The sequence below is a fragment of the Neomonachus schauinslandi genome, chromosome 6 (assembly GCF_002201575.2).
Source record: "Neomonachus schauinslandi chromosome 6, ASM220157v2, whole genome shotgun sequence".
In the NCBI taxonomy this organism is placed as follows: domain Eukaryota; kingdom Metazoa; phylum Chordata; class Mammalia; order Carnivora; family Phocidae; genus Neomonachus; species Neomonachus schauinslandi.
In genome coordinates, this window is record NC_058408.1 from 115278790 (window position 1) to 115306280 (window position 27491).

At 39.3% G+C, this 27491-nt stretch overlaps 2 protein-coding genes and 1 non-coding gene across 5 annotated transcripts in view; 2 read left to right on the plus strand and 1 right to left on the minus strand.

Annotated features, from left to right (window-relative positions):
• PARG (poly(ADP-ribose) glycohydrolase) overlaps nt 1-4940 on the minus strand; it is a 117943-nt gene extending 113003 nt beyond the window's left edge. Inside the window, exon 1 of one of the 3 annotated variants that reach the window (XM_021699654.2) lies at nt 4911-4940. Coding sequence is in view for 1 of the 3 variants with exons in the window: in XM_021699655.2 (XP_021555330.2) it covers nt 4477-4696 (220 nt within the window). In the remaining 2 variants the exon portion in view is untranslated. Of the gene's footprint in view, nt 1-2716; nt 2772-4476; nt 4697-4910 lie in introns of those variants that run through there. The other 2 variants (XM_021699655.2, XM_021699653.2) reach the window with 2 other exon arrangements.
• An 87-nt stretch (nt 4941-5027) lies between these two features.
• LOC110589213 (mitochondrial import inner membrane translocase subunit Tim23) overlaps nt 5028-27491 on the plus strand; it is a 29882-nt gene continuing 7418 nt past the window's right edge. Inside the window, exons 1-6 of the mRNA XM_021699701.2 lie at nt 5028-5278; nt 7562-7620; nt 18025-18118; nt 18657-18741; nt 22168-22226; nt 24017-24127. Of these exons, the coding sequence (XP_021555376.1) occupies nt 5173-5278; nt 7562-7620; nt 18025-18118; nt 18657-18741; nt 22168-22226; nt 24017-24127 (514 nt within the window). The 5' untranslated portion in view covers nt 5028-5172. The remainder of the gene's footprint in view (nt 5279-7561; nt 7621-18024; nt 18119-18656; nt 18742-22167; nt 22227-24016; nt 24128-27491) is intronic.
• LOC123325203 lies at nt 21057-21260 on the plus strand. The gene has a single exon (XR_006540303.1). It is a non-coding gene; the product is annotated as a small nucleolar RNA SNORA74 (small nucleolar RNA).

Consider the following 27491-nt stretch of genomic DNA (forward strand, 5'->3'; position numbering starts at 1 on the left):
TCCTTCCACACTCAAGCAATGGGAGATAAGACAGAAATATAAATATAAATGCATTTGGCATAGAGTAGAAAGTGACAGGCCCAAGAGAGCTGGTATGGCCTAATGGATGAGAGTATAGGCTCTGAAATCAAATCACCTGGATTCAAATCCTAGTTCTCCCATTGGATTCCTTTGTGTCCTTGTGAGGGATCATTTTTCTGTCTCTCAAATTACTTATTTGTAAACTTGCAAATTAATAGTATCTCTCCTGGGCTTATTATGAAGTTTTAAATTAAATAATACATGCAAGGTGTTTAAGGCACAATCTGGTACATGCTCAGTAAATGTCGATTCTTAACTACCTTTAGTATTAAAAGAGATCCTGATAAAGAATTAAGGTATTTCCTAGAAAAGAAAAGACTACTTTAGGGAACTGGAGTAAGTGGGACAATCTGATAAGAAGGGCTTGAATTGTTCCTTGAAGAATAAACATGTAGTCACATAAAGGGAAAATCATAAGCAAAGGCACCAATGCCAGGGAAATATAAAGAACTTAAAAAGAAAGCAACAGAAAATATGATTGAAAAGTCAGCTAGGACCATATCATAGAGGTTCTTGAATGACCCACAAAAAGAGGTACAAACGGGGCACCTAGGTGGCTCAGATGGTTAAGCGTCTGCCTTTGGCTCAGGTCGTGACCCCAGGGTCCTGGGATGGAGCCCCAATCTCAGCCTCCCTGCTCAGCAGGGAGCCTGCTTCTCCCTCTCCTTCTACTATTCCCCCTGCTTGTGCTCTCTCACCCTCTCTGTCAAATAAATAAATAAAATCTTTAAAAAAGGGGGGGTGCCTGGGTGGCTCAGTCATTGAGCGTCTGCCTTCGGCTCATGATCCCAGGGTCCTGGGATCGAGCCCCGCATCAGGCTCCCTGCTCCACAGGAAGCCTGCTTCTCCTTCTCCCACTCCCCCTGCTTGTGTTCCCTCTCTCACGCTCTCTCTCTGTCAAATAAACAAATAAAATCTTTTATAAAAAAAAAAAAAACATTCCTCAGTCCTTCTGAGAGCCCTACTTCTCTTTCCAATACCACTACTTCTGGCTTTCAAAGGTTTCTTTTGCAACATGCCACAGGACTGCTTCAGATTTTACCCCCTTATTCCTGAAATAGGCATAAAATTATGCTTCCCAAAATATCTGGTAGTTTCTTTCTTTTTACTAGAAATAATTCCAGGAAACAAAAAGGAGGGCAGTGGGAGGTGATGAAAACGATACAAGATCTGGAGTCAAACAAGATCTTGGACTAAGATCTTTGCTCAGTCGCTTACTAGTACTTCACTTCGTTGAGCTTCTATTTCCTCACCTATAAAATAGGGTTAACAGTAAATATCTACTTCAAGGTTTATGTAGATCAATGAGAGAAAATACTAAGTGTCCAGTCTTCACAAAGCAGAAATTCAACAAATGTCTTCTCTTGCAACACTTCCACCCAATCTCTTTTTCACTGAGATCAGTCCTCCAACTTCATTCTGATTTCACACCATTCACACTTAATCTCATTAGTTATCATCACTCAGTAACCAGTGTATTTCAATGTTCAACGAGCAAATCAATTAGATGCTGCTACTGACACAAGCAAAAGACACAAAATGCTTTGAAATTCACCTGCATTTCAAAGGAACACCCCACCTCCACAAAAAGTCCCCTTCCTCCAGCACCAGCAAGATAAGGTATGAGAAGGAAGGATATGGTGAGACAAAAGAGTGATGGACAGTGGGAGTTTTGAGAGGAAAGAGGTCTGAAGATGATTCTGACAGCACTGAGGCTGAAGGAATGACATGGGGGAAGGGAGACAAACCGGCTCCAACTCCCCCCCCCACCCCAAACACCACCACCCACCACTGACCTATACTTAGACCATGGCTGGAGCAGGAAGAGAAACTCTAGGTAGTTATAAAAGGCAGAAAAGAGGAGCTCCCATCAGAAGGTGAATAGCACCCTGAGTTCTGCCTACATGCACATTTCAACCAATATAAGAAATATGCCCAGGGAGGTAAATAACACAAAATTTAAAGATATTGAATGAATATCCATTTCCTTTTCTTACCTACTCTCCTAAAATAACTATATACTAAAATTTTAAATACCAAGTTCCTAAAAGACCTCCAAATTTGAAACAATAGTTTTTGTTTGGACTTTCCACATTTTGTTAATTGGTGTCCTGTGCCCGGTATACAAAAACATTTATACATATAAAGTACAGCCCAAGTAGTAATTTGGTTCCTCTTCTGCAGAAATCTGCAGAAAATAAGAAGATCCAACCATGAGGACTGCCCCCCCCCCCACTTGCAACTAACTCTTCCACCTTTATATGTAAATAAAGTTAATGGGCCCACAAATTAGGCTCTCGCAGAAGTCTGACACAGTACTTGGAGGTCACCTCAGTTCTCCCTCTCTTCCACTCTCCTTCATCAAGTTCTCTGTAATCTATGGCCCAAATCTTAAATCCATTACTTCCTCTTCATCTTCAAAACAGCATCAATATCAAAAGAACAAATACACCACTTTTTGGACAACTGCATTTGTTTCCTGCAACTGGTCTCCTTGTCTGGTCTTGACTTTCTCTAACCCAGTGTTATATAAAGGACTAACTTTTTTTAGTAAAATACAGACAATATAAGAATGCATCATACATAATAGGTATTATTTCATGAAACATGTTTGTAATAAATATGGCATATTTACCTAGTTCATAGATTTCTTACTCCGTGTACCAGCCGAAATTTATACAGTGGACTGCAATCAGAGAAGTCCAAAGGCCACAAGCCATCTTTTCTAAAATATAACCAAATGTTATCTCCCTTTTAAAAGCTTTCAGTGGCTCCCCATTAACCACAGAATAAAGTCCAAACTCCTTGAAATGGCACTAGAATTTGTCCATAATAACTTCTGCCCTTCTTCCTGGCCTCAAGTCCTGTCACTCCTGTCATTTTATGCTCCAGTCCTACCACCTTTGCACATGCCATTCTCTCTGCATATTTAATTATTTCTCTCCTTTATCTATACAGCAAATCCTGCTCATCCTTCAATATTTAGTTGAGGTCTACTCCCCACTGCCTTTAAGTCCTGAGAGAACTAAGTTTACACCATTAACCCAAAGACTGTCTGACCTCTGGCCAGCCTCTGACACTGTTGACAAATGCATCCTTTTGGAAATGTTCCCTTTCTTGCATGACACAACAAAAGCCAGGCTTTCATCCTACTCTTCTGGCTGCTTCTCTTCAGTCTACTCTTAGATGATGGTGTTCCGAAAGTTTCTGTCCTAGGTCACCTTTATTTTCTCTACATGTTTTATGTGATCTAACCTACTTCCATAGCATGGATTATCACGTTTATGCCAAAAATCCCCAAATCTGTATTTCCAGCACAAATTTATTTCTTATGAGGTACAAACCCACAGATCTCATGCTCTCTGAATCCATCCACTTCTCTCCTTCCCTACTGTCCACAACCAAGTATAAACCATTATTATCGCCCACCTAGACTAACTCCTCTAGTCTTAGGCCTGCACTTCCCCTCCCTTTCAATCCATTCTTCATTTTCTACACACCAGCCAGAGACCTTAAAAAAAAAAAAAAAGATGTGTGTGCATGCATGTATATATAAAGTCACTTCCCTACTGAAAATGCATTAAAAGCTTCTCATTGCCCTTAGAGGTAAAGTTCAAAACCCTCAGCACTGCCTATATTTCCCAGTATGATCTGATCTTTGCCTATCTCCCTGCAGCCCCATCTCTCATTACTCTCTCCTGTTGACAGTATGCACCAGCTGCACTTCAGGAACATTTCCTACTTCCTCTTTTCTAGCTAACTCTTCATCCTTTTTCAGTCCTTAAAATAAGCACCTCATCTTCTGGGAGATTATCTTTGATCCCATAGACTGGATTAAGACTCCTGACTCCTACCATAATGATGTATGTCCTTCACCTGTAAGCATGTGGACTTTTGTAATTCTCTCTCCTGATAGATTTTAAGATCTGAAGACAGAACCCAAGTTACTCTTGTTCAACACTGTATGCCAGAAACAAGCACAATGCCAGCTAATACTAACAGCTCTGCACCCCAGGATGCAGAATCTGAACCAAGAGAAGTTGTGACCTTCTTTGTACCTTTCTTTTCACCTAAAGGTTGAAGCTTCACATACACAATTAGACTTCCTTAACAACTAAGGCAACTTCTCAAACCCGAGGAAAGCAAACAGGTGGAGTCTACTGCCATTTTCCACCTTGTGAGTAACTGCTCATCAGGGTTTCTCACACCACCAATCCCAACGGGTAAAATGCGGCCGCATTCCCCTACCAGTGGCCTTAGTGGCTCAGCAAGAGGGCCTCAGAGTGGTGCACATAAGACCAGAAAGGGGTGGCTGGAGTCCCTGGGTCCCCAGACAGAGACCAAGAAGAGGTCTGGGCCAAAGCGAAGGACAAAGATCTTTATTTCCCCACGTACCAAGCGAGGTGGAGCTGCCTCTGTGCGGTCCCGCCCGCCCCGGGACGCAGCCTGACGAGGACGGTGGGACCCTTAACTGCACGGGAGCGTCCTTGGACTCGAGGACGCGCCTCTGCCTGCCGGGGAAGCTCCGGGCGTCCGAGGCGGCCGGCGGAGAAGTTGCAGCGGCGCCCCAGCGGGGTCGCTTGGTGCAGGGCTCACAGCCGGGGCCCGCACTCATGCTTGGGACGCGCAGCGCAGAGTCCCCGGGCCGGCCCGGGCGGAGAGCCTCATTCACTAACCCTAAGAGGGACGGACTGCGCTGGCTCCTCGGCGCCTCCAGGCACCATTCCCTCTCTGCCGCTGCCTGTTTCTGCAGTTGCTGCTCCGCCGGCCTCCCAGCCAAGCCCTAGCCAGTCGCCTGCCTTCCCTCTTCCACAGGTACCCCCACCTGCCTCAGGATGCGCCGCTTTGATTCTGGCTTGGTTCACTTTCCCACCACCGGAAGGCTGCCGTCAGGCGCTTCCGGTTTCCGGGACGTATAATGTCGCAAAGCGGAAGTGCAAGGATTAGCGGGTACCGGCTCCCGGAAGGTCACCGTGTGAAGGAGGCCTTGGTAACGCGGGTCTCCCCGCTTTTTCTGGGGAGCAACGGCGGAGCCGACGAACTCGGCCTGAGGCGGCGGTGAGAAGCAGACCGGCGGTTTGCTGCGACATCATGGAGAGCGGCGGGGGAAGCGGAAACAAAACCACAGGGGGGTTGGCCGGCTTTTTCGGAGCCGGCGGGGCAGGTTACTCGCACGCGGATTTGGCCGGCGTCCCGCGTAAGTATCGGGCCTACCTTGCGAACATTTCTCAGTGGTTCTTGCGACTCCGCCAGACGTGTAGTGTGTACTGTTCTTTTTTTGGCTGGCGTTCACAATCTTCCTTACCAGTGGTTGGGATAGTGTGTTTGCGCTGCCGCTCTTTCAAGATTGAACGACTTTTTGGAGTCATGAATCCTCGAGAAGTTCTGTCCGGGTGACCTGGACTAGGGATGTTGGCCTGTTTTCTTCTCTTTATATACGAGCCTAGTGCCTTGTATTTCCTCCCACACATTCCTTGTGTGTTGGGCTGTGTGCTTGACTCTAGATTAAGAGGAGAGCCTAGCTCTGCAAGTAAATACATTCCACACAGCCTGTAAATAACTTTTAAGCACAAAGTCACATGTTTCGAAACTGCAATGTAGCCGTCAGGGCAAAACATTTAATATTGAAGATAGGCAAGAAAGAAATTTGAGTCGGGCCAGCGGAGGAGCTGAGAAGTGAACTGTACTTTAAAGGCCATTTATGGACTTGAAAAAAGAAGCCAGGTAAGACTTTTCGGAAAGGAAATATGCAAGATCAAAAGTGCAGAAGCATGTATACCCTGCCTGTGCTCTCTCAATTCTGTGAATATGTCTTCCAGATGTTTGGGACTTTGTGGGTATTCAACTGGATGAATAGAACTTGTTCTTCTCCAGGTCTTTTATGCTCAAGAACAAAACAGCCCTAGTGTCACTTACGCCGAAACTGAATCTGGAACACATTTTACATATAAGCCTTCCGAGGTCTGAGTTTTGGAGCACAAAGGGCAGTGCCTTAATGTGACAAAGCATTGTTACATTAATTTGATTAAGATTTGAAGGTAAATTGAGAAGTCGAGGGTGAACACCATTCACTTAGCACCTGGAATGGGCCAACGACTTTTCTGTGTGCAGGTCTACCAGTGTTTAAAAGAGATGATTGCTGCTTTCATGGAGTTTACATCCTATTGAAGTGAGCCAAGTAACACAAACATATTTCAGTTAATGATAAGCGTACGTAAAGGCATCAAAACAAGATCGAGAGATGGCGATGGGAGCAGAACGCCTTTTTAGAATAGGTCAGGGAAAGCAGCTAGAGGGTGTTGACATTTGAGCTGTGACCTGAATACAATACAAATGCGGGGGCGGATGTATACAAGAAAAAATGGTTAGTCCAAATGCCCTGGTGGGGGAAGGGGGGGACTTGACATGTTTAAAGAACAACTGATGGGCCAGTGTGTGTCTACAAAGTTGCGAGGGAGTTGGAGCAGTAGGAGATAATGAGATCAGGAGAGCAAGTAATGGCCACTAATGCAGTGTTTTATAAGCCATGGTAAGGAGTTTGGATTTGATTACAAGTGTGAATGGAAGCCATTAGGACTGATTCCTTTTCCTAAAAAAAATCACTTTAGTTGCTATATAGGAAGTGAATTGAACGGACTAGAGCAAATTAGGGAGTCCATTTAGGTAGGAGATTGTTACTGTAGTCTAGGTGAGATTTAATGGTTGGACTAAGATGGTAGCAATAAGGATGGTGGTAAGTAACAGTTCAAGATGAATACTGAATATAGAATTAATAGGACTGTCAGTTGATGAAAGGACTAGAGTCATGGGTGTTTCATAGATTGTGAGCAATCACAGGATTCAAGGATTAAATTTAGAATGTGAGAAAGTTGATTTTCCCTGGTAGATTTTTTCCATTGTCAAAGTTACTGGGATTCAAGTCTGGCTCTCTGAGAATTTCTGTTTTCTTTTGTCCTGACCCCCATTCCTTTGGTGATGACCCAAGAATGATCTACACTGCCACAGCAAATCACCTTTGTCAGCAACTGTCAATACTAAGATTTGAAGGAACTGCCTAAAAATGTTTATATACAACCCATAACCCGGGCACTGTTTTTCCCATGGAATTCATTGGTCTCTTGTCAATCTTATTTTTGCAGTTTGTATAGATGTCAAGCATCCTTGTAGCAAAGTAGAAGAAATTAGCTTTATAATTGACTTGGGCTGTGCTTCCTTCTACTTTGATTATTTGATCCACGTTATTGCCAATATCTTCTTGGTATGAGAGCCTGAACCACTAGTGCAGGACCTGGTTTGAGATTCAGGACCTCAGGAGGAGACAGCCCCAAAACTGCCAGACAGGATAAGCGTAGAAAAGGAGAAAATCTCATCTATTCAGTGAGCCTGTAAATCAAAATTGGAAAACACCTGAAACGGTGTAATTAACACTAAATGAAATAATTTTTTAAAATTTCATCGCAATGTGATGTTCTCTCTCTAGTGACTGGTATGAACCCTCTGTCTCCGTATTTAAATGTGGATCCACGATATCTTGTTCAGGTAAGATTAGGACTAGTCCTTTTATGAATTTTTTAGTTTTGGTGATTTATCTTACCACTTTAAAAAAAAATCCAGGTTCTTATGCTGACTAGATCTATGGTACATATTTCTGGAGGCACCAACTCTAGTCTCCATTCACCCTTTTTCTTTTCTCAGAAACTCTGGGGATTTGAATTGTACCTCCCTGATGCTAATTAATTAATTCCCTTTAAAGAGTTTTTGGGGTTTGAGGTGGCTATTTTTTCTTTCCTATTTGTGAAATATTTTAGCATAAAATTTACTGTCTTACCCATTTTTAAGTGTACCGTCCAGTGGTATTAACTACATTTATAATATTGTGCAACAATTACCACCTACCATATCCATAACTCATTTCATCATGTAAAACAAACTATACCCATTAAAAAATAACTTCATTCCACCCACCCATCTCATGGCAACCACCCTTCTGCTTTCTGTCTCTGGTTTTGATACTCTAATACCTCAAATAAGTAGAATCATAGTATTTGTCTTTTTGTGATTGGCTTATTTCATTTAGCATAATATTCTCAAGTTTCATCTACATTATAGCATGTATCAGAATTTCCTTTCTTTTAAGGCTGAATAATATTCAATTGAATAATATTCCATTCTGCTTATCCATTCATCTGTCCCTGGACGCTTGGATTGCTTTCATATTTTAGTTATTGGGAATAGTGTTGCTATGAACAATAGTGTAAAATGTCTCTTCCTGAGCCTCCTTTTAATTCTTTTACTTATATTTCCAGAAGTGAAATTACTGAATCATATGGAAATTTTATTACTAATTTTCTGAGGAACTGCTATGCTGTGTTCCATAGCACTGTACCATTTTACATTCCCAAGAACTGCACAAGGCTTGCAATTCCTTCACATCCTCACCAACACTTGTTATTTTCTGGGGTTTTTTGATCATAGCTATTCTAATGGGTATGAGGTAGTGCTCCTTGGGGGTATTTATTTATTTATTTATTTGACAGAGAGGGAACACAAGCAGGGGGAGTGGCAGAGGCAGAAGCAGGCTTCCTGCTGAGCAGGGAGCCTGATGTGGGGCTCGATCCCAGGACCCTGGGATCATGACCTGAGCCAAAGCAGATGCTTAATGACTGACACACCCAGGAGCCCCAACTCCTCGTGGTTTTGAGTTGCATTTTCCTAATCATTAGTGATATTGAGCATCTTTTCATGTGCTTATTGCCTATTTGTATACCTTTGGAGAAACGTTTAAGTTCTTTGTCCATTTTTGAATTGGGTCTTTATTGTTGTTGTTGAATTTAAGTTTTATATATATTCTGAATATTAACCCCTTATCAGATAACATGATTTGCAAATATTTTCTCGCGATCTTTTGGTTGCCTTTTTACTATGCTGATACTGCCTTTTGAGGCACAATATTTTTAAATTTTCACAAAGGCCAGTTTTTTAATTTTTTTCTTTTGTTGCCTGTGCCTTTGGTGTCAAATCTAAGAAGTCATCGCCAAATCCAATGTCATGCTTTTCTCCCATGTTTTCTTCCAAGAGTTCTACGGTTTTAGGTCTTACACTTAGATCTTAGATCCATTTAATTTTTGTATTAAGTGTTTAATTTTTTATTAGGTGTTAGATAAGGATCCAGCTTTACTTGTTCATGTGGATATCCAATTTTCAGAGCATCATTTGTTAAAAAGAGTGTCTTTTTCTCGTGGAATGGTCTTGGCAGTCTTGTTCAAAATCATTTGACCATATATGTGAGGGTTTATTTCCAGGTTCTCTATTCTGTTTATTGGTCTATTTGTCTGTCTTTGTGTCAGTATCACACTCTTTTGATTCGAGTAGCCTTGTAGTAAGTTTTGAAATCAGGAAATGTGATTATTGTTCTTTTTCTTTTTTTTTTAAATTTATTTGTCAGAGAGAGCACAAGGAGGGGGAGCGGCAGCAGAGCAGGCAGAGGGAGAAGCAGGCTCCCTGCAGATCAGGGGGAGCCCGATAGGGGACTCGATCCCAGGACCCTGGGATCATGACCTAAGCCAAAGGCAGACGCTTAACCAACTGAGCCACCTAGGCGTCCCGATTATTGTTCTTTTTCAAGATTGTTTTGGCTGTTTGGGTTCATTGAGATTCCATATTAATTATAGGATGGGGTTCTTTTTAAAAGATTTATTTCTTTGACACAGAGAGAGCAAAAGAGAGAGAGAGACAGAGAGCAAGCACAAGCAGGGAGAACGGCAGGGAGGGGAGAAGCAGGCTCCCTGCTGAGCAAAGAGCCCCATGTGGGGCTGGATCCCAGGACCCTGGGATCATGACCCGAGCTGAAGGCAGCTGCTTAACTGACTGAGCCACCCAGGTGCCCCCAAAACATGGTATTTTGATAGGGATTTCATTGAATCTGTAGATTCTTTTGGATAGTATTGACATCTTAACAGTATTAAGTCTTCCAACCCACAGACATGGGATATGTTTCCATTTTTTCAAGTCTTTAATTGCATTTAAGAGGTTTTATGGTTTTCATTGTGTAAGACTTTTACCTCATTGGTTAAGTTCGTTCCTAAGTAGTATTCTTTTTTTATTTAAAGATTTTTTTTTTTTTTTTTTTTTTTTTTGACAGAGAGGGGAGGGAGAGAGAGAGAGCGCACAAGCAGGGAGAATGGCAGGCAGAGGGAAACGGAGAGGGAGAAGCAGATTCCCCACGGAGCAAGGAGCCCAGTGCACAAGGAGCCCAGTCTGGGGCTCCATCCCAGCAGGACCCTGGGATCATGACCTGAGCCAAAGGCAGACGCTTAACCAACTAAGCCACCCAGGCGCCCCTATTCTTTTTGATGCTATTATAAATGGAATTGCTTTTGTGATTTCTTTTTCAAATTGTTCATTATTAGAATGTGGAAATCCTTTTTTGTGTGTGTTGACTTTGTATCCTGCTACTTTGCTGAATTTATTAGATCTAATAAGTTTGTTTCTGCAATATGTAGGATATTCTACATATAAGATCATTTTATCTGCAAAGAAAGAAAATTTAGCTTCTTCCTTTCCAATTTGGATACCTTTTATTTCTTCTTGCCTAATTGCTTTAGCTAGAACATGTAGTACAAGTATCCCCCGCTTTTTGAAAGTTCACATTGTTCCACTTCACTTTTATGAGATATCTACATTATGTAGGTCTGTATATAGTACCTGTTTATGCTGAAAAAAGAAATCAGAAGAGGATTTTTGCTTTTACCGAAAAAGCAAAAAGCAAAAATAGTGTTCAGCATTTGTTTTGCAGTGAGCTGTTATAGTGGAACCACCAAGCTCCTTCCTGGGGATCTACACTCAGCATCTCAGCATCGAGCCATTGCAGCCTTGAACTGTGTCTGTGAGCATCTGTGCTTTATCTTGATTTATTTTGTGTGTCTGATAGCAAGCTGTGTCCTAAGGTATCAGAAAGGCCTGAGAGAGGTTATCTTTGGGTCTGGGAATACTCAAAACATTTTTCCATGTAAGTTGGTGATAATTGTTTCTTTGCTTTATGACATTTTGACTTACAGGAGGTTTCATAGGGATGTTCTAGTTACAGATATCAGGGGAGGCTTGTACTATGTTGAAAGAAAAGTGGCAGAAATGGGCATCCTTGCCTTTTCCTGATGTGGAGGGAAAGCTTTTATCTTTTACCTTTTAATATAATGTTCACCAGGGCGCCTGGGTGGCTCAGTTGGTTAAGTGACTGCCTTCGGCTCAGGTCATGATCCTGGAGTCCCAGGATCGAGTCCCGCATGGGGCTCCCTGCTCAGCGGGGAGTCTGCTTCTCCCTCTGACCCTCTCCCCTCTCATGTGCTCTCTCTCTCTCTTTCTCATTCTCTCTCTTTCAAATAAATAAATAAATAAAAATCTAAAAAAATATATAATGTTCACTGTGGGTTTTTCATATATGGCTTTTATTATGTTGAGGTAGTTTCCTTCTATTCCTAGTTTGTTGAATTCTTTTTATTGTAAACGTATGTTGGATTTTGTGAAATGCTTTTTTTGCAGTAGTTGAGGTGATCATGTGGGAGGTTTTTTTCCCTTCTTTCTGTTAATGTGATTTATGTTGATCAGTTTTCATATATTGGACCATCCCATCCTGCATTACATGAATAAATCCGACTTGGTCATGGTGTGTATCCTTTTAATACGTTGCTGAATTTGGTTTCCTAGTATTTTGCTGAGGATTTTGCATCAGTGTTCATAGGGATATTGGTCTGTAGTTTTCTTGTAGTGTCTTTGTCTGGCTTTGGTATGAGGGTAATCCTGGCCTTATAGCAAATATTACCTCCACTTCAATTTTTTGGAAAAGTTGGAAAAGAATTGGTGTTAGTTCTTTAAATGTTTGGTAAACTTCACCAGTGAAGTCGTTAGGTCCAGGGTTTTTCTTGGTTGTGACTTTTTTTTTTTTGAGAGAGAGAGAGAACTCGGGGTTGAGGGGGAGGGGCAGAGGGAGAAGGAGAGTGAGAATCTTAAGCAGGCTCCATGCCTAGCACAGAGCCCCAGTGAGGGCCTTGATCTCACAACCCTGAAATCATGACCTGAGCTGAAATCAAAAGTTGGACCCTTAAGCAACTGAGTCACCCAGGTGTCCCTGGTGTGACATTTTTTATTGCTGATTTCGGTCTTCTTACCAGTTCAGTTATAAGTCTATTTGGATTTTCTGTTTCTTGGTGAGTTTTATGTCTCTAGGAATTTGTCTGTTTCATCAAGGTTATCCAGTTTGTTGGCATGCAGTTTTTCATAGTACTTTCTTATTTTTTCTTTTTCTATCCTTAAGTTGCAAATTAGGTTGTTTATTTGAGATCTTTCTGATATTTTTAATAAGCATTTATAGCTCTGAATTTTCCCCTTAGCACCACTTTCACTGGATCTCATAAGTTTTGATATGTTGTATTTTCTTTTTTATTCATCTCAAGTGTTTTCTAATTTCCCTTTTGATTTCTTTTTTGATCTTTTGGTGGTTTATGGATATATTGTTTAATTTCCATGAATTTGTGAACTTTTCATTTTATTTCTGTTACTGATTTCTAACTGATATTGTTGTGGTTGGAGAAGATACTCTGTATGGTATCTTTTAAAATCCGTTGAGACTTAATTTGTTGTCTAATATATGATCTGTCCTAGAAAATGTCCCACATGTACTTGAGAAAAATGTCTATGCTGTGATATTATTGTTAGAGTGTTTTGTATATGTCTGTTAGATCTGTTTGCTCTTTGATTTATTGTGTTAAGTCCTCATATTTCCTTATTATGTTCTGTCTGGTTATGATGATGATTATCCATTACTGAGAATAGAGTATTGAAGTCTCCCAATTATTACTGTAGAAATTCCAGTTTTATACTTAATATATTTAATGGTCTGTTACTAGGTGTGTAAATGTTTATAATTGAATCTTTTTGTTGTATTGGACCTTTTATTAATATTTTTCGTCGTTTGTAACCTTTTTTTTTATTTAAAGTCTGTATTTTCTGGTATTAGTATGGCCACCCTGCTATCTTTTGGTTTTTATTTGCATGGAATATCTTTTTCTCTTTCACTTCACTTTGAATCTTTTTGTGTCTTTGGAATTAAAGTAAACCCCAGTGTAGTTGGATCCTTTATTGTGCCAATCTTATGTCTTTTGTTTAAAGAGTTTGATCCATTTATATTTAAAGTGATTACTGATAAGGAGGGATTGCTGTCATTTTGCTGTTTGTTTTTTATATGTCTTCTAGCTTTTTTTGTCCTCTTGTGTTACTGTCTTTTGTGTTTACTTGATTTATTTTTTGCAGTGAAATTTTAAATTTCTCATTTCCTTTTGTATATGTCCTTTAGCTATATTCTTTGTAGTTACCTTTGGGGATTTAACATCCTCAAATTTAACATCCTAAAATTATAAATCTAGTTTGAATTTTTACCAGTTTAATGTCAATAACATGCAGAAACACTATTTCTTTAACAGGTGTATACTCCTCTCAGTTATTAATGTCATAAATTTACATCTTTAGGGACACCTGGGGGGCTCAGTCCTAAGCGTCTGCCTTCAGCTCAGGTCATAATCCCAGGGTCCTGGGATCAGGTACTGCTCCTTGTTCAGCAAGAACCCCACTTCTCCCTCTGCCTGCCACTCACCCTGCTTGTGCTCTCTCTCTCTCTGACAAATAAATAAAAATCTTTTAAAATTAAAAATAAAAATAAAAATGGGTAAAGGATTTGAATAGATGTTTCTCCAAAAAGATACAGAAATGTTCAATAATCACATAAAAGATATTTAACGTCACTTATAGGGAAATGCAGATCACAAAAACGAAGTGAGATACCACTTCACCCCTGCTATAGGTATAATCAGAAACATGCAATAACTGATGTTGGTGAGGATGTGGAGAAATTGGACCTTCATGCACTGCTGATGGAAATGTAAATTGAAACAGCTGCTTTGGAAATAGTCTGACAGTTTCTCAAAATATTAAGAATAGAGTTACCATTTGACCAAGTAATTCTACTCAGTAGATACATACCCAAGAGAACTGGACAGTTTCTCAAAATATCAAAAATAGAGTTACCATATGACCCAGTAATCTACTCATAGATATACACCCAAGAGAATTGGAAACATATGTCCACACAACAAATTGTGCGTGAATGCTCTTATCAGGTTTATTCTAAATAGCCAAAAAGTAGACACAACCCATCCATCAGGTTAAGAATAAACAAAATTTAGCATCTCCATGCAAGGAGATATTTAGCAGTAAAAAAAAAGAAGAAGTAATGATACATGCTGGAACATGGATGAACCTTGTAAACTTATTACATGAAAGAAGGCAGTCATAAAAGACCATAATGGTATGATTCTATTTACATGAAGTGTCCAGAATTGACAAATAGAAAGAGACAGAAAGCAGATTGATTAGTAGTTGCCCAGGGTAGGGGAGAAATGGAGAATGACTGCTAACAGGTATGGGGTTCTTTTTGGGGTAGTGAAAATGCTCTAAAAATGATTATAGTCTTTGTTGTACGATACCTGAATATACTAAAAACCATTGAATTGTACACTTTAAATAGGTGAATTATATGGTATGTGAATTACATATCCGTAAATTGGGTGGGTTTTGGGTTTTTTAAGAGTAGTGGTTGGGACTTTTTGTTTCAAGTTGAATCACTAACAATAATTGACTACCTGCATTTCTTGTTGAGTGTGTTTCAATAGAAGCAAGTGGATAAGACTTGTTTAAAACTTGTTTTTACAGGAAATGTTTGTCAAATATCTGCACTGTATGTTTATTGATTTTATTTCAAAAGTACCTCTCTCAGTATTTTACTCAAAATTTCAAAACTAATCACATGTGTTTTAATTGAATGTTGAATTTAGGCCTAAAGGTTGTACTGTAGCTCCATTTAAAAATACATAACATCTAGGGGCGCCTGGGTGGCTCAGTTGTTTAGCGTCTGCCTTTGGCTCAGGTCATGATCCCAGGGTCCTGGGATCGAGCCCCGCATTGGGCTCCCTGCTCCTCGGGAAGCCTGCTTCTCCCTCTCCCACTCCCCCTGCTTGTGTTCCCTCTCTCGCTGTGTCTCTCTCTGTCAAATAAATAAATAATATCTTTTAAAAAAAAAATACATAACATCTTGACCCTGCAGTGCTAGGTGGGGCTTGGTAAGGTTAGACATCAAAGAAAATTCTGCATTTTTAAAAAATTAGGATTCTTGCTTAATCACAAACATTTGTGGTGACCTTTTCCATTCAAAGGCAAGAGGGACTTCAGAATTGAAAAGGTTTTCTCTGGGTGCCTGGGTGGCTCAGTCATTAAGCATCTGCCTTCGGCTCAGCTTATGATCCCAGGATCCTGGGATAGAGCCCCACATCGGGCTCCCTGCTCCGTGTCCGAAGCCTGCTTCTCCCTCTCCCCCTGCTTGTGTTCCCTCTCTCGCTGTGTCTCTCTGTCAAATAAATAAATAAATAACCTTAAAAAAAAAAAAAAAGAATTGAAAAGGTTTTCTCATCTCGTTATAAAAACCATGGAAAGCCTAAATTTAAAGACTACCTTAATTAAAGTTGAATTTTGTGGAACATTTTTCCATACTTTTGAAGGAGAGAGACATCTTAAATACTACCTGTGAACTTACCATATACTGATTTTTGTCAACAACTTTTATCTGAGGCAGTATTTGTGGTTTCTCTTACTATTGCTTTGCGTTGTCACCACTTTTGCATCCTCGCTAATACATTAAAAATTATATTAAGTAAATAATCTTCTACTTTTTAGGCCAGATGAACATCCAGTGTAAAAGCAAGACGAATTTGAATATTTCTAGCATCCAGTATCATCCAGTTGAAATATAAATATTTCACATAATCTTGGCCTTCTGACTATTGTATCAGGTACAATGGTGCCCATGCTTAGAAGCATTTCTCTTCTGTAGTAGCAAACAATGGTATTGGTGATTCTTTAGTGTCCTGCAGTGTCTGAAGCACAAGAACTTTTCAGTGTATCTTCCCTATACCTCAAGATCAGCCTTATTAAGTGCTTATTTCTTGCAGTTCAAATTTGGCTTGTAGAAGTTTTTTTCTATAACATAATAAGCTGTTAATCATATTTTTATAGAAACCAAAAGCCTTAATTTTATGGAGGTTTTCTCCCCAGGATTAATGTAATGTGGCCAGTGTCCCCTCCCTCAAAAAATCTTGGCAAATTTTTGTTACATGAAACAGTATATTTTAGGGGCTCCTGGGTGGCTGAGTTGGTTAAGCATCTGCCTTCAGCTCATATCATAATCCCAGGGTCCTGGGATCGAGTCCTGCCCTGTATGCAGCTCCTGCTCAGAGGGGAGCCTGCTTCTCCCTCTCCCCGCCACCCCACACCACCCCCGCTCATGCTTTTTCACTATCTCTGTCTCTCTCTCTCAAATAAATAAAATCTTAAAAAAAAAATAAGAAATGAAACAGTACATTTTAATTGCATTTAAAAGATTAAGCCCCAATGACCGCTAACCATGAAATTGTTTTCAAGTGGCTCTGTGTGTGAATTGATGTACATTTGCATTCAGTCCTCATAGTGCTTTTATTATGGTTGACCCTAGCAAAGAGTTGAATTGGTGATGACATGCACTTGTGCCTATTAATGTTCATCATGACCTTTTCTTAAAATTTCCTGTTTGTCATTAGCAATCCATTTCTAGATTGAAGAATTACATACCTCATTAAATCAAATATAACATTTCTAAAAACCTCAAGCCAGAAGTACAATTTAAAACTAAATCATTAATTCAAAAGCCAGGAAGCACCCCAAATTTGCAAAACTATGTATAATGTATCATGATATGGGATCTCTTCAGAGTTTGCTTATTATTGCCCAACAGATCGTTTCTGTGTGATGAGAGTAGATGTGCTTGCTTATTTTTGCACTTTTTGGTGAGAATGTATGTATGTAGCAAGTTGCCAGCAGTGTGTGCTTATGGTTTATTTTAACCATTTTTGTATGGAAAGCTTGGCAAACCTGTATTGAGTGTGTTCTTTATAAGAGTGTATTATAGAATCAATCATACTGTGCTCTTACAGTAGCATTTTCAACTTAGGATTCTTGGGTGGCCTTCATGGGGTTCATATCAAATTTGTATATGCAGGGCGCCTGGGTGGCTCAGTCGGTTGAGCGTCTGCCTTTGGCTCAGGTCATGATCCCAGGGTCCCGGGATCGAGTCCCGCATCAGGTTTCCTGTTCAGCGGGGAGCCTGCTTCTCCCTCTTCTCCGCTCATGCTCTCTCTCTCTCTTTCTCTCCCACAAAAATAAATAAAATCTTAAAAATATATATATATTTTTTTGTATATGCATTTACTGGAAAGAGAGATTATAGCTTTCTAAGATTATTAAAATATATGCTTCCCCAAACAGTTAAGAATTATGAAGAGAGTAATTCTGCCCTTGCATAATGGATCCAAACTGTTGTGCTTTTATAGTTTCTGCTCATTTTTTATGATCATAGTAAAATTGTGCTTGATAGACAGTAGCTACAGAATGAGTGTTATTTTCTTTTTCCACAGTGGTGTCTCAATCAAGTAAACCATTGCTTCTCATACCTTTCCATTTACCTTTCTCTAGAGCTGGTCTTCCTAAACTCCCTTGCATGTTGCTTCATATTTATCAACAAGTAAGGCAAATTACATACAATCTATCCAGCTTACATTGAAAAGCGAAGTTCTGATGAGAATGCCTCCTAAGAACTAATGAGTATAACTGTATATATAGTACATTTCATTTCACTTTGATTTAGGTGTTGCTGTTGTTGCAGAAAGTTTTAAATTTTGCTTGACTAAGTATAGTTGAGTTTTAGTTGACTTCAGGTTTTACTTTTGTGAATTCGACAAATTAAAAAACACTTTGCAAGTACTGGGTCTTGAGGAGAGCTCAGCGTGATTTTTGTTATTGCCCCTTTAGGATACAGATGAGTTTATTTTACCGACTGGAGCTAATAAAACCCGGGGCAGATTTGAACTGGCCTTCTTTACCATTGGAGGATGTTGTATGACAGGTGGGTATGGTAATTTTTTTCAGTGTCCTCAGTCCAAGTAGGCAAAACTGCTTAAAATCAAAAGCAATTCAAGTACTGGTTTCAGGGCTTTAAAAAATCATTATTGAGGGGCACCTGGCTGACTCAGTCAGTGGAGCATGCGACTCTTGATCTTGGGGTTGTAGGTTTGAGCCCCATGTTGGGCATAGAGATTACTTTTAAAATCTTTAGGGGCACCTGGGTGGCTCAGTCGTTGGGCATCTGCCTTCGGCTCAGGTCATGATCCCAGGTTCTGGGATCGGGCCCCGCATTGGACTCCCTGCTCTGTGGGAAGCCTACTTCTCCCTCTCCTGCTCCCCCTGCTTGTGTTCCCTCTCTCACTGTGTGTCTCTCTGTTGGGTGAATAAATAAAATCTTTATAATAAATAAATAAAATCTTTAATAATAAATAATCTATTTACTTTTTCATTTTTTCCTATTAAAAATAAAAAAGAATCAGAAGTGCAGTTGTTTTTTTAATATAAAGCTTATTGGTTGAATCGTTACTATGATTCACTAGGGGCTGCATTTGGAGCAATGAACGGTCTACGGCTAGGATTGAAGGAAACCCAGAACATGTCCTGGTCCAAACCAAGAAACGTACAGTAAGTCTTATGTAATCATCTGATGTAGTGATGTTTGAATATTAACCTCTACTTTGTTGGCCTGATGAACACAATCTTGAGATTACAAGTGTTTGGAGAATTGACATACATTTTGATCGATTTTTTTATTTTCTTCATCAAAATAAAAGAAACTAAGGAATCAGGTTACTGAGGCTAAGATTTTGTTTTTTAAAAGATTTTATTTATTTGAGTGAGAGATATCACGAGTAAGGGGAAAGGATAGAGGGAGAAGCAGGCTTCCCGCTGAGCCAGGAGCCCGATGCAGAACTCAATCCCAGGACCCCAGGATCATGACCCGAGCCAAAGGCAGACGCTTAAACAGACTGAGCCACCCAAGCGCCCCCGAGGCTAAGGTTTTAAAAAGAGTGATTTTTGAGTCAGTGTCCCTCAATTAGCTGGTGCTACCCCAACCTAACTTATTCATCTTTTCATTCTGTAGGCCTGTATGGCATGCTTTTCAACTTGTTGACTTGCTAGTACATTATTTGAATTGTTTGAGAGTTTGCAAAACCATAGGACTTGGTAGTAAAGAAATAAGCATGTAAGAGTGATTGCTGGATCTGCTCTCATTTGACTTGAACTACTTATTGACTTCACACTCCGTTTCTGAAAGGAGACGGCTAAAGAAAATGTATCACAAAATTCCTAGAACTTAGTGATAGTTCCTGAGTCTTCTCTCAGGAAATTGAAGTTTGTGGAGAAAGGACAGTACAGATGTCTTCACCCTGCCTAAGAAATAAACGTGACCAGTCCATGTAGATATTCCCTAAATAATCTGATGTTTAGTTTTGCATGTTTTTATACTTCATGGCTCATGGTTTTGCTTTAGGACACATTAAGCTCCATCTTCTTTATATTTTGTTTAGCCAGCAGGTGGCAGCAGGTTTACTAAATTAGACGTTGGGAATCCTGAAAGCTTGTCAAGTTTTTTCATATTCCTGGTACTATGTGGATCTTGCTTTACTAGGCCACATCCTTGAATATTTTTACATTTATATTAATATTTGACCCTTACTCTGGGGAGCCTGAGTGGGTCAGTCAAATGGCTGCCTTTGGCTCAGATCATGATCCCAGGGCCCTGGGATAGAGTCCCGTACTGGGCTCCCTGCTCATCGGAGAGCCTGCCTCTCCCTCTGCCTGCAGCACTCCCCTGCCTGTGCTCTTGGGTGCTCTCGCTCTCACTCTCAAATAAATAAAATCTTTAAAAAATATATTTGCCTCTTATTCCAATACTTTTTGTGTGTGTGTGTGTGTTATGGAGAATTTTGAAAACATACCAAAGTAGATAGTACAGTGAAGACCCATGAACCATAACCCATCCTCAGCAGTCAACCAGGATTGGGACCAATTGTGCCCCATCTCATTCTCCTCTCCCATATTACTTTGAAGCAAGTCCCTAACATCGTATCATTTAAATACCAATTTGAAAGTGGAAGGTCTCCTAGAAAAGATAACCTTTGTTTCTTAAAACAATAATAGTTATTAATATTTTGGAGAGAGTCAAATAGGTTTGCATTTTTAGATAAGATTTTTTAAATATTATAAATCATTTTTATATAACAATTCTGATCTTACTAGATAGGAAGCATTTAAAATAGGAGACAGCTGGGGCACCTGGGTGTCTCAGTTAGTTAAGCGCCTGCCTTTGGCTCAGGTAATGATCCCAGGGTCATGGGATTGAGCCCTGCGTTGGGCTCTCTGTTCAATGAGGAGTCTGCTTTTCCCTCCCCCACCCCGACCCCCCCGCCCCCGCTCGTGCTCTCTTGTACTCTCCCTCAAATAAATAAATAAGTCTTTGATAAATAAAATGAATAAAATAGGAGACAGCCTCTAAAAATGGAAAGAAGATAGGGTTTGGGGCCAGACAGCTCTATGTAGCTTCAAAGCCTAGTTTCATTACTTACTGTTTTGTGATCTTAGGTAAGTTTTTTCTACTTTCTGCCTTGAAGGGTTGTTGAGAGGTGATTAAAGTAGGTAAGTAGGTAAGGGTCCAATATGTGGAGATATATTGCCTAATCGTATCCCAGTCAGTTTCACCAGTTTGCAGTGCTTCCAGCAGTGCAGTAATGAAAATTAATAGTTCTAAAAAGCATGTTACAAATGACGACAATATGCTGAACTTAAAATATGTTAGTAAATATGTAACATAATTAGAAACAATAAACTTCGTTACTAATTTTTTTAAACAACCTTTTAGAGATAATACAAGTTGTTGTTATTTGGGCATTAATTTAAATGAGTTTTTAATTGCATTAAATGAGTTTTTCACTCTTTGTTACTATAATTCCATAATTTCCAGCAGTAGTCAGCTGTCCGGATAGACCCATTCCTGTGATGGTGTTACACTGCTGGGAGAGGAATGACCTGTCTTCTTCTTCCAGTTGCCTCTGTCACTGTTCTGGTGGCACCTGGCACTGGTGCAAGGCAGAACTGTGCTTCCTTGAGAGTGTGCTGAGCGTTCACTCTGGCCGCTTAGCTCTAGTCTGGGAGCAGACACCATATGCTTTCTCTGTGTATTCTAGTGAGACAGCTTTTTCTTCTCTTTGAGTATTTCCCTTTAATTCTGCTTTACATTCTGTAATATTCCACGCTTTGATTCTATTTAATATCCTAAGTATATTCTCCCCCCAAAAAACTTAATCATAAGCTAATTTGTCCATTATAATGGTATTTTTTTAATGTAGATCAATTACTATAAGCTTTTTTATAAAATACATTCTAGACTGCCATTCAAAGCTTTTCTGTATTTGATTTATATTTAATAATAAGAATTTTCCCTACTGCCCAAAAATGTTGGAGCTTTAACAACTTCATTTATATTTCTATAAAGTAATCATTCTTACTAAATTCTGAGGAGATATTGAGGTAACTTTTAAAATTAAGAAAACTGGGGTGCACCTGGGTTGCTCAGTTGGTTGGGCATCTGACTCTTGATTTCAGCTCAGGTTGGGATCAGGGGTCCTGGGATCAAGCCCTGCCTTAGGCTCTGCGCCCAGTGGGGTGTGTGCTTCTCTCCATCTCCCTCTGCCCCTCCCCCTGCTCGCACTCTCTCTCTAAAATAAATCAGTAAATCTTTTTAAAAATAAATAGGTGCGCCTGGGTGGCTCAGTCAGTTAAGCCTCTGCCTTTGGCTTAGGTCATGATCCCAGGGTCCTGGGATCAAGCCCCGCGTTGGGCTCCCTGCTCAGCAGGGATCCTGCCTCTCCCTCTCCCCTGCTTGTGCTCTCTCTCCCTCTCTCTCTCTCTCTCAAATAAATAAATAAAATCTTTTAAAAATAAATAAAAATAAAATTAAGAAAACTTTGGGTATTGGATTTATACATTGTAAATAGCTATAGTTATGATTTTTCAAATTAGAGAAATGGTGATTCTAAGCACAGATTCTTTCTCTTTCTGCCCTGGTAGGATTTTGAACATGGTGACTAGGCAAGGGGCACTTTGGGCTAATACTCTAGGTTCTCTGGGTAAGTAGAGATCTCACTTAATAATAAATCGTTAATGCAAAGAAGAGTGTATATTACCGTGAACAATTGGATCAACCAAAATTCTGGCCATATGATATTAAAAATTATAGTTAAATCTACTGTGATGAATAGTGTAGATAATATTTAAGAAAAGACCATGAACAACATAACAGAGTAATTCCAGTTGCTAATACCAGTGTTTAAAAGTCTTTTTAAACATTACATATTCTCCTTTCCACGCAAGATGCCAAATCATGTTTTAAGTAAATAAGAAATCCGCATAATTTAGGTCCAAGTCAGATGCCTTTGTATGTTAAGAAAGGTTCAAGGTCCTGTAGTAAGATATGATAGATTAATTTCATCCCTCTTCCTATGTTTTCCTAATAGCCCATTCAGCATTCTGTTTACCTCAGAGATTTCCCAGACCTAATTTCCATAGTTGTAATAGGGCCTTTGTAGATATAATGAAAACATTTGTAGTTCTAAGCAAAGGGTAATTTAGTAGGACTTAGGACCAAAGTCTCTCATATTATATTGTTTATGAATGATTGACTCTTTTGATTACTCAGTGTACAACCTGTGGTACCTACGCTGTAACAGCCAAGAGTGTCTTTGTAAATTAGTTGCAAGTCTGAAAATCTTTTAATGGTGGCAGATTAAGGGAAAATGCAAGCATCTCATTGAAAAAATAGAAAAGGCATCTGTTGTGAGAGAATAATATCCTAGCTTTGCCATGGGATTTGGAAGCAGTACATTTTCACACCATGAAGTCAGAATGACATTTGAGATCCTAGGGAATGACTGCTTCCGTATGCTGCTCATGTCACCTTTGCTCCCACCCCATACATAGTCACCCACCTTTGTTTCTGTTTGGTTGTTTATATACCTAGAGCAATCAGCCATCCTAGTCTGTCCAGGGACTGTCTTAGTTTTAGCACTGCAAATCTCATGTTCCAGGAAACTCTCAGTCCTGGGTGAACTGGGATGGCCAGTTGCCTTGTGTGTTCCCAGTGTAATATGATCAATCACAATGTTCTGCTCAAGTTCGGTTTCAGTTAAAGAAGTTGAATTGGTAAGAAGAGCCTTTCTAGAAGTATAAGAGTATCACAACAGAACTTGTAAGGCAGAGTTTGGTGTAATATTGAAGGGTCAAAAATGGTATAATTTTGGGAAAGTATAAGGAAAAGGATTAATAGGAATCTTTACAGGTATAGGAGAAAGGTAGTTTCGGGGAGGATTTTGTTAAAACTAAATAGTGCTAGTGTTCCTGTTTTTTACATGTGCTGGAACCAAACCTCCAATTTTTTTTAAGTTAACATTTTTCTTACAATAGAAATGCATGTGTTTTTGTTTCTAAATCCAAAGTATAGCTATTATTAATAAAATATAAGTGAAGATTAAAAATATTTTTCCTGGGACTTCCCAGTGGTGCTTTTTATAAGTAGCTACTATTCGTGTTTCTTCTGAAGCTTTCCAAAGATTTTTCTTTGCATATCCCGAGTTTCCACACATGTGCCTGCCTTACATGCTAGTGAATATAGTTTTTCCTGCTTTTTGTTTGGAGTATGTAGTATTCCATTATATGGAAAGTCCATCTCTTGGTCTATACCCTTTGATGGGCATTTTATTTGGTGCCAGGCTTTTGCTATTACAAATAGTATTCCAGTAATTATTCTTCATATATATTTGAATGCTTGTAGAACATCTATAAAATATATTTATCTAAATATAATTGCTATACTGACATTTAATCACTTTTTTATTACTGATCAGTTCCATTTCCCCTGTAGCTTTGCTCTATAGTGCATTTGGTGTCGTCATTGAGAAAACACGAGGTGCAGAAGACGACCTTAACACAATAGCAGCTGGAACCATGACAGGCATGTTGTATAAATGTACAGGTAGGTACTACTGAATGAAGAGCTCTCTCAATATACTTTGAAGTATGCTTTAAAAACTAAGTAGCCACAGTTTTCAAAGGATACTTGACACATTTTTGCTGTGTAATGGAGTGTTGTCTAAAACCTAATGGTTGTTTTGGGTTTGGGGTTTTATTTTGATAAAATATACAAAACATAAAATTGACCATCTGAACTATTTTTTTAAGTGTAAGTTCAGGAATGTTAAGTATATTTACATTGTTATAGAATATCACCACTATCTAACTCCAGAACTTCTCTTCATCTTATGAAACTGAAACTCTGTATCCATTAAACAAAAACTCCTCATGTTCCCCCTCCTTTAGCCCTTGGCAACCACCTTTCTACTTTCTAAACTATAAATCTGAATTCTGAGGTACTCTAGTTCTGTAAGCAAGCAAAATATACAGTATTTGTCTTCTTATGACTGGCTTGTCACATTTAGCATACTATCCCCAAGTTCATCCATGTTGAACATGTTCAACATGTTCAGGCATGTTTCATATTTCCTTTTCAAGGCTGAATAAAACTCCATTGTACATATCTACCACATTTTGTTTATCCATTCATCTGTCAATGGATTCTTGGATCGTTTCTACTTTTAACTGCTGTGAATGATGCTCCTGTGAGCATGGGTGAACTAAATACCACTCAATTTTGAAAAAATAATCAGAACCCTAAGAGTTGAACCAAAATGACCTGAGTGGAGATCAGATATCACATTCTCCTCTGGGATGGAAAAGAAATTAACATTCACTGAATTATGATTATACCCTCAGCTATAAGCATTTACTGTAACTTATTTAAAACTGTGAAGTGATAATCATCACATCCCAGTTTTATAGATGAGCACAGTATTAAGAAGACCTTTTTCAAAAGGTCACATAACTGGTGACAGGCCCAAATTTTTCATCACATTTCTGCTTTAAATAGCTTAAACTACATATGTTCTATACTTATGCTTCTGAGAATTACTTGTTTTATTTTTTTATTATGCATTAGACATGATTAACTGAGTAATTCTGTTTTTTAGAAATTCCTCCATCACAAATATCAGGTAGCATTTTTGCTTCATTTTTACTAGAAGAAAGAAAAGCCTCAACAGGATCATGAAATCCAAGATTTCCTGATATATCTGAGAATAAGAGGTTTTTCCTATATTGAAAATGTATCAGGGGTGCCTGGGTGGTTCAGTAGGTTGAACGTCCAGCTCTTGGTTTCGGCTCAGGTCATGATCTCAGGGTCATGGGATTGAGCCCCACTCTGACTCAATGCTCAGGGTGGAGTCTGCTTGAGATTCTCTTCTTTTCCCTCTCCATCTCCCCCACATGCACATGCACTCGCCCGCTCTCTCTCTCTCTCTGTAAAATAAATAATCTTTAAAAAGAAAAGAAAATGGACCACATTTGGAATTTTATCCCTAAGAGCTCTCAGTACTTCTTGCAATACATTCGCATGTGTGTACTCAGATAAATGGAGCTCCCGGGTAGAGTGAGACAGTAAATACCTTTTATGTCCATGAAGATGTTACCTTGGCATAGAAAAATCTTGTTAAAAATCTAGAAATACTTCACATTGAAAATCTTTAGGGTCAGACAGAAGAATTTAAAACTTTAATTGGCAGCACAGGGGTGCACTCAGCAAGAGTTTACTTGGCCCGGACTAGGTTTACAGAAGATCAAATTAATATTTAAAAAACATATTTCACATAAAAATCTGGAATTCCAGATTCTTTTGAATAAATGGAAGACAGCAAGCTTACATTATTCACATTGGCAAATGACTGGGGCCGAATGGAGCTGTTTCTGTACTGGTTAGATGGGCACAGAATTTCCAGCTCAGTTCCACTAGTCCCAGTCTTCTTATTCAGGGCAAGCCACCATGGCATTTCCTGTGCTGAGGGCAGCCCTGAATATAAGAATGTACTGAATTATCATCTTAGGACATACTATGCATATGTAAAAGATAGGAAAAGGCTGAATTCTTGATTTTGAAGGAAATGGGAGACTAGCTTTCTGTGTCAAGGACTTCCCTGCAGTAAGGGCATTTATAACACAGACTGAGAACACCTCCCACTTAAATTATAAAAGAGAAAGATCTTGGCTCAGAAGAGAAAAAAACAAAAAAGACTATCCCTTAATTCTGTGTCAGGTGACAGTAGATTTCATTTCCATTGCAATTATGAAACAGAGAGGAAGTTAATAATCTGTTGACTTAGAATTCCAACATTGGCTGAACAATATAAATTTAGCTCAGCACATCAAAATCAGTCTGCAAAGTCAGTGTCTTTTACTGATTTCTGGTTTAGAGTGAACTTAATAAGACAACACAGAATTACGAATTTTGTATGGCAGAAATACAAATACAACTTCCAACTTCTAGATTCAGGGATTTGGAAGAGTTAGGCACTCTTGGACTAGAGCCAGCATAAATGCTTAGGGACAGAAGTTTACATTTAGGGAATGGCTGATTCCTGCCAACCTAAAACATTTCCAATCCCCAATATATTCTTCAATAATAGAAATTTTAAAAAGTTTAAAATTAAAGTAGTAGGGGGCGCCTGGGTGGCTCAGTCATTAAGCATCTGCCTTCGGCTCAGGTCATGATCCCAAGGTCCTGGGATCGAGCCCTGCATCGGGCTCCCTGCTCTGCGGGAAGCCTGCTTCTCTCTCTCCTACTCCCTCTGCTATGATCCCTCTCTGTCAAATAAATAAATAAAATCTTAAAAAAAAAAAAATTTAAAGTAGTAGGACTCAGTGTAGGTATGGAGCAACTTTAGTGGGAAGAAAAATCATGAGGAAAAATACATGAGAAAATGGATAGTTGTCAGACCAAAAAGAGGCTAATTTAAAGGAATAATTCTGATGGGGTGATTTTAATTCATACCTGATATATGTTTAATGGACTTATGTAAATATTTTCAAAGGGTATGAAATACTAGCTTTTCTTTGGCATATGAAAGTCTGTTTAATAATGACCAGTACTGGGGCTCCTGGGTGGCTCAGTCAGCTAGGCGTCTGCCTTCGGCTCAGTTCTCTCTCCTTCTGCCCATCCCCCTGCTTGTGTTCTCTCTCTGTTTCGAATAAATAAATAATAATATCTTGAAAAAAAAATAATAATGGTGGCCAGTATTCTACCAGAACAGGAACAGCTGTAGTTTTGCTGTCGTTCATAAACTTAGGACTAATGTTTAAAAGGCTTGGTCACTTACCTGATATCAGGAACAAAGCATCAGAGACCAAAAGATATGGGCACCTCCTGTTCCCTCACAAAAAGTCCCTGCCTGTTCATTCTATGCCTTCCATAAGAAGGTCATCTTAGAAAAGCAAACTAAATAAAAGTAAAA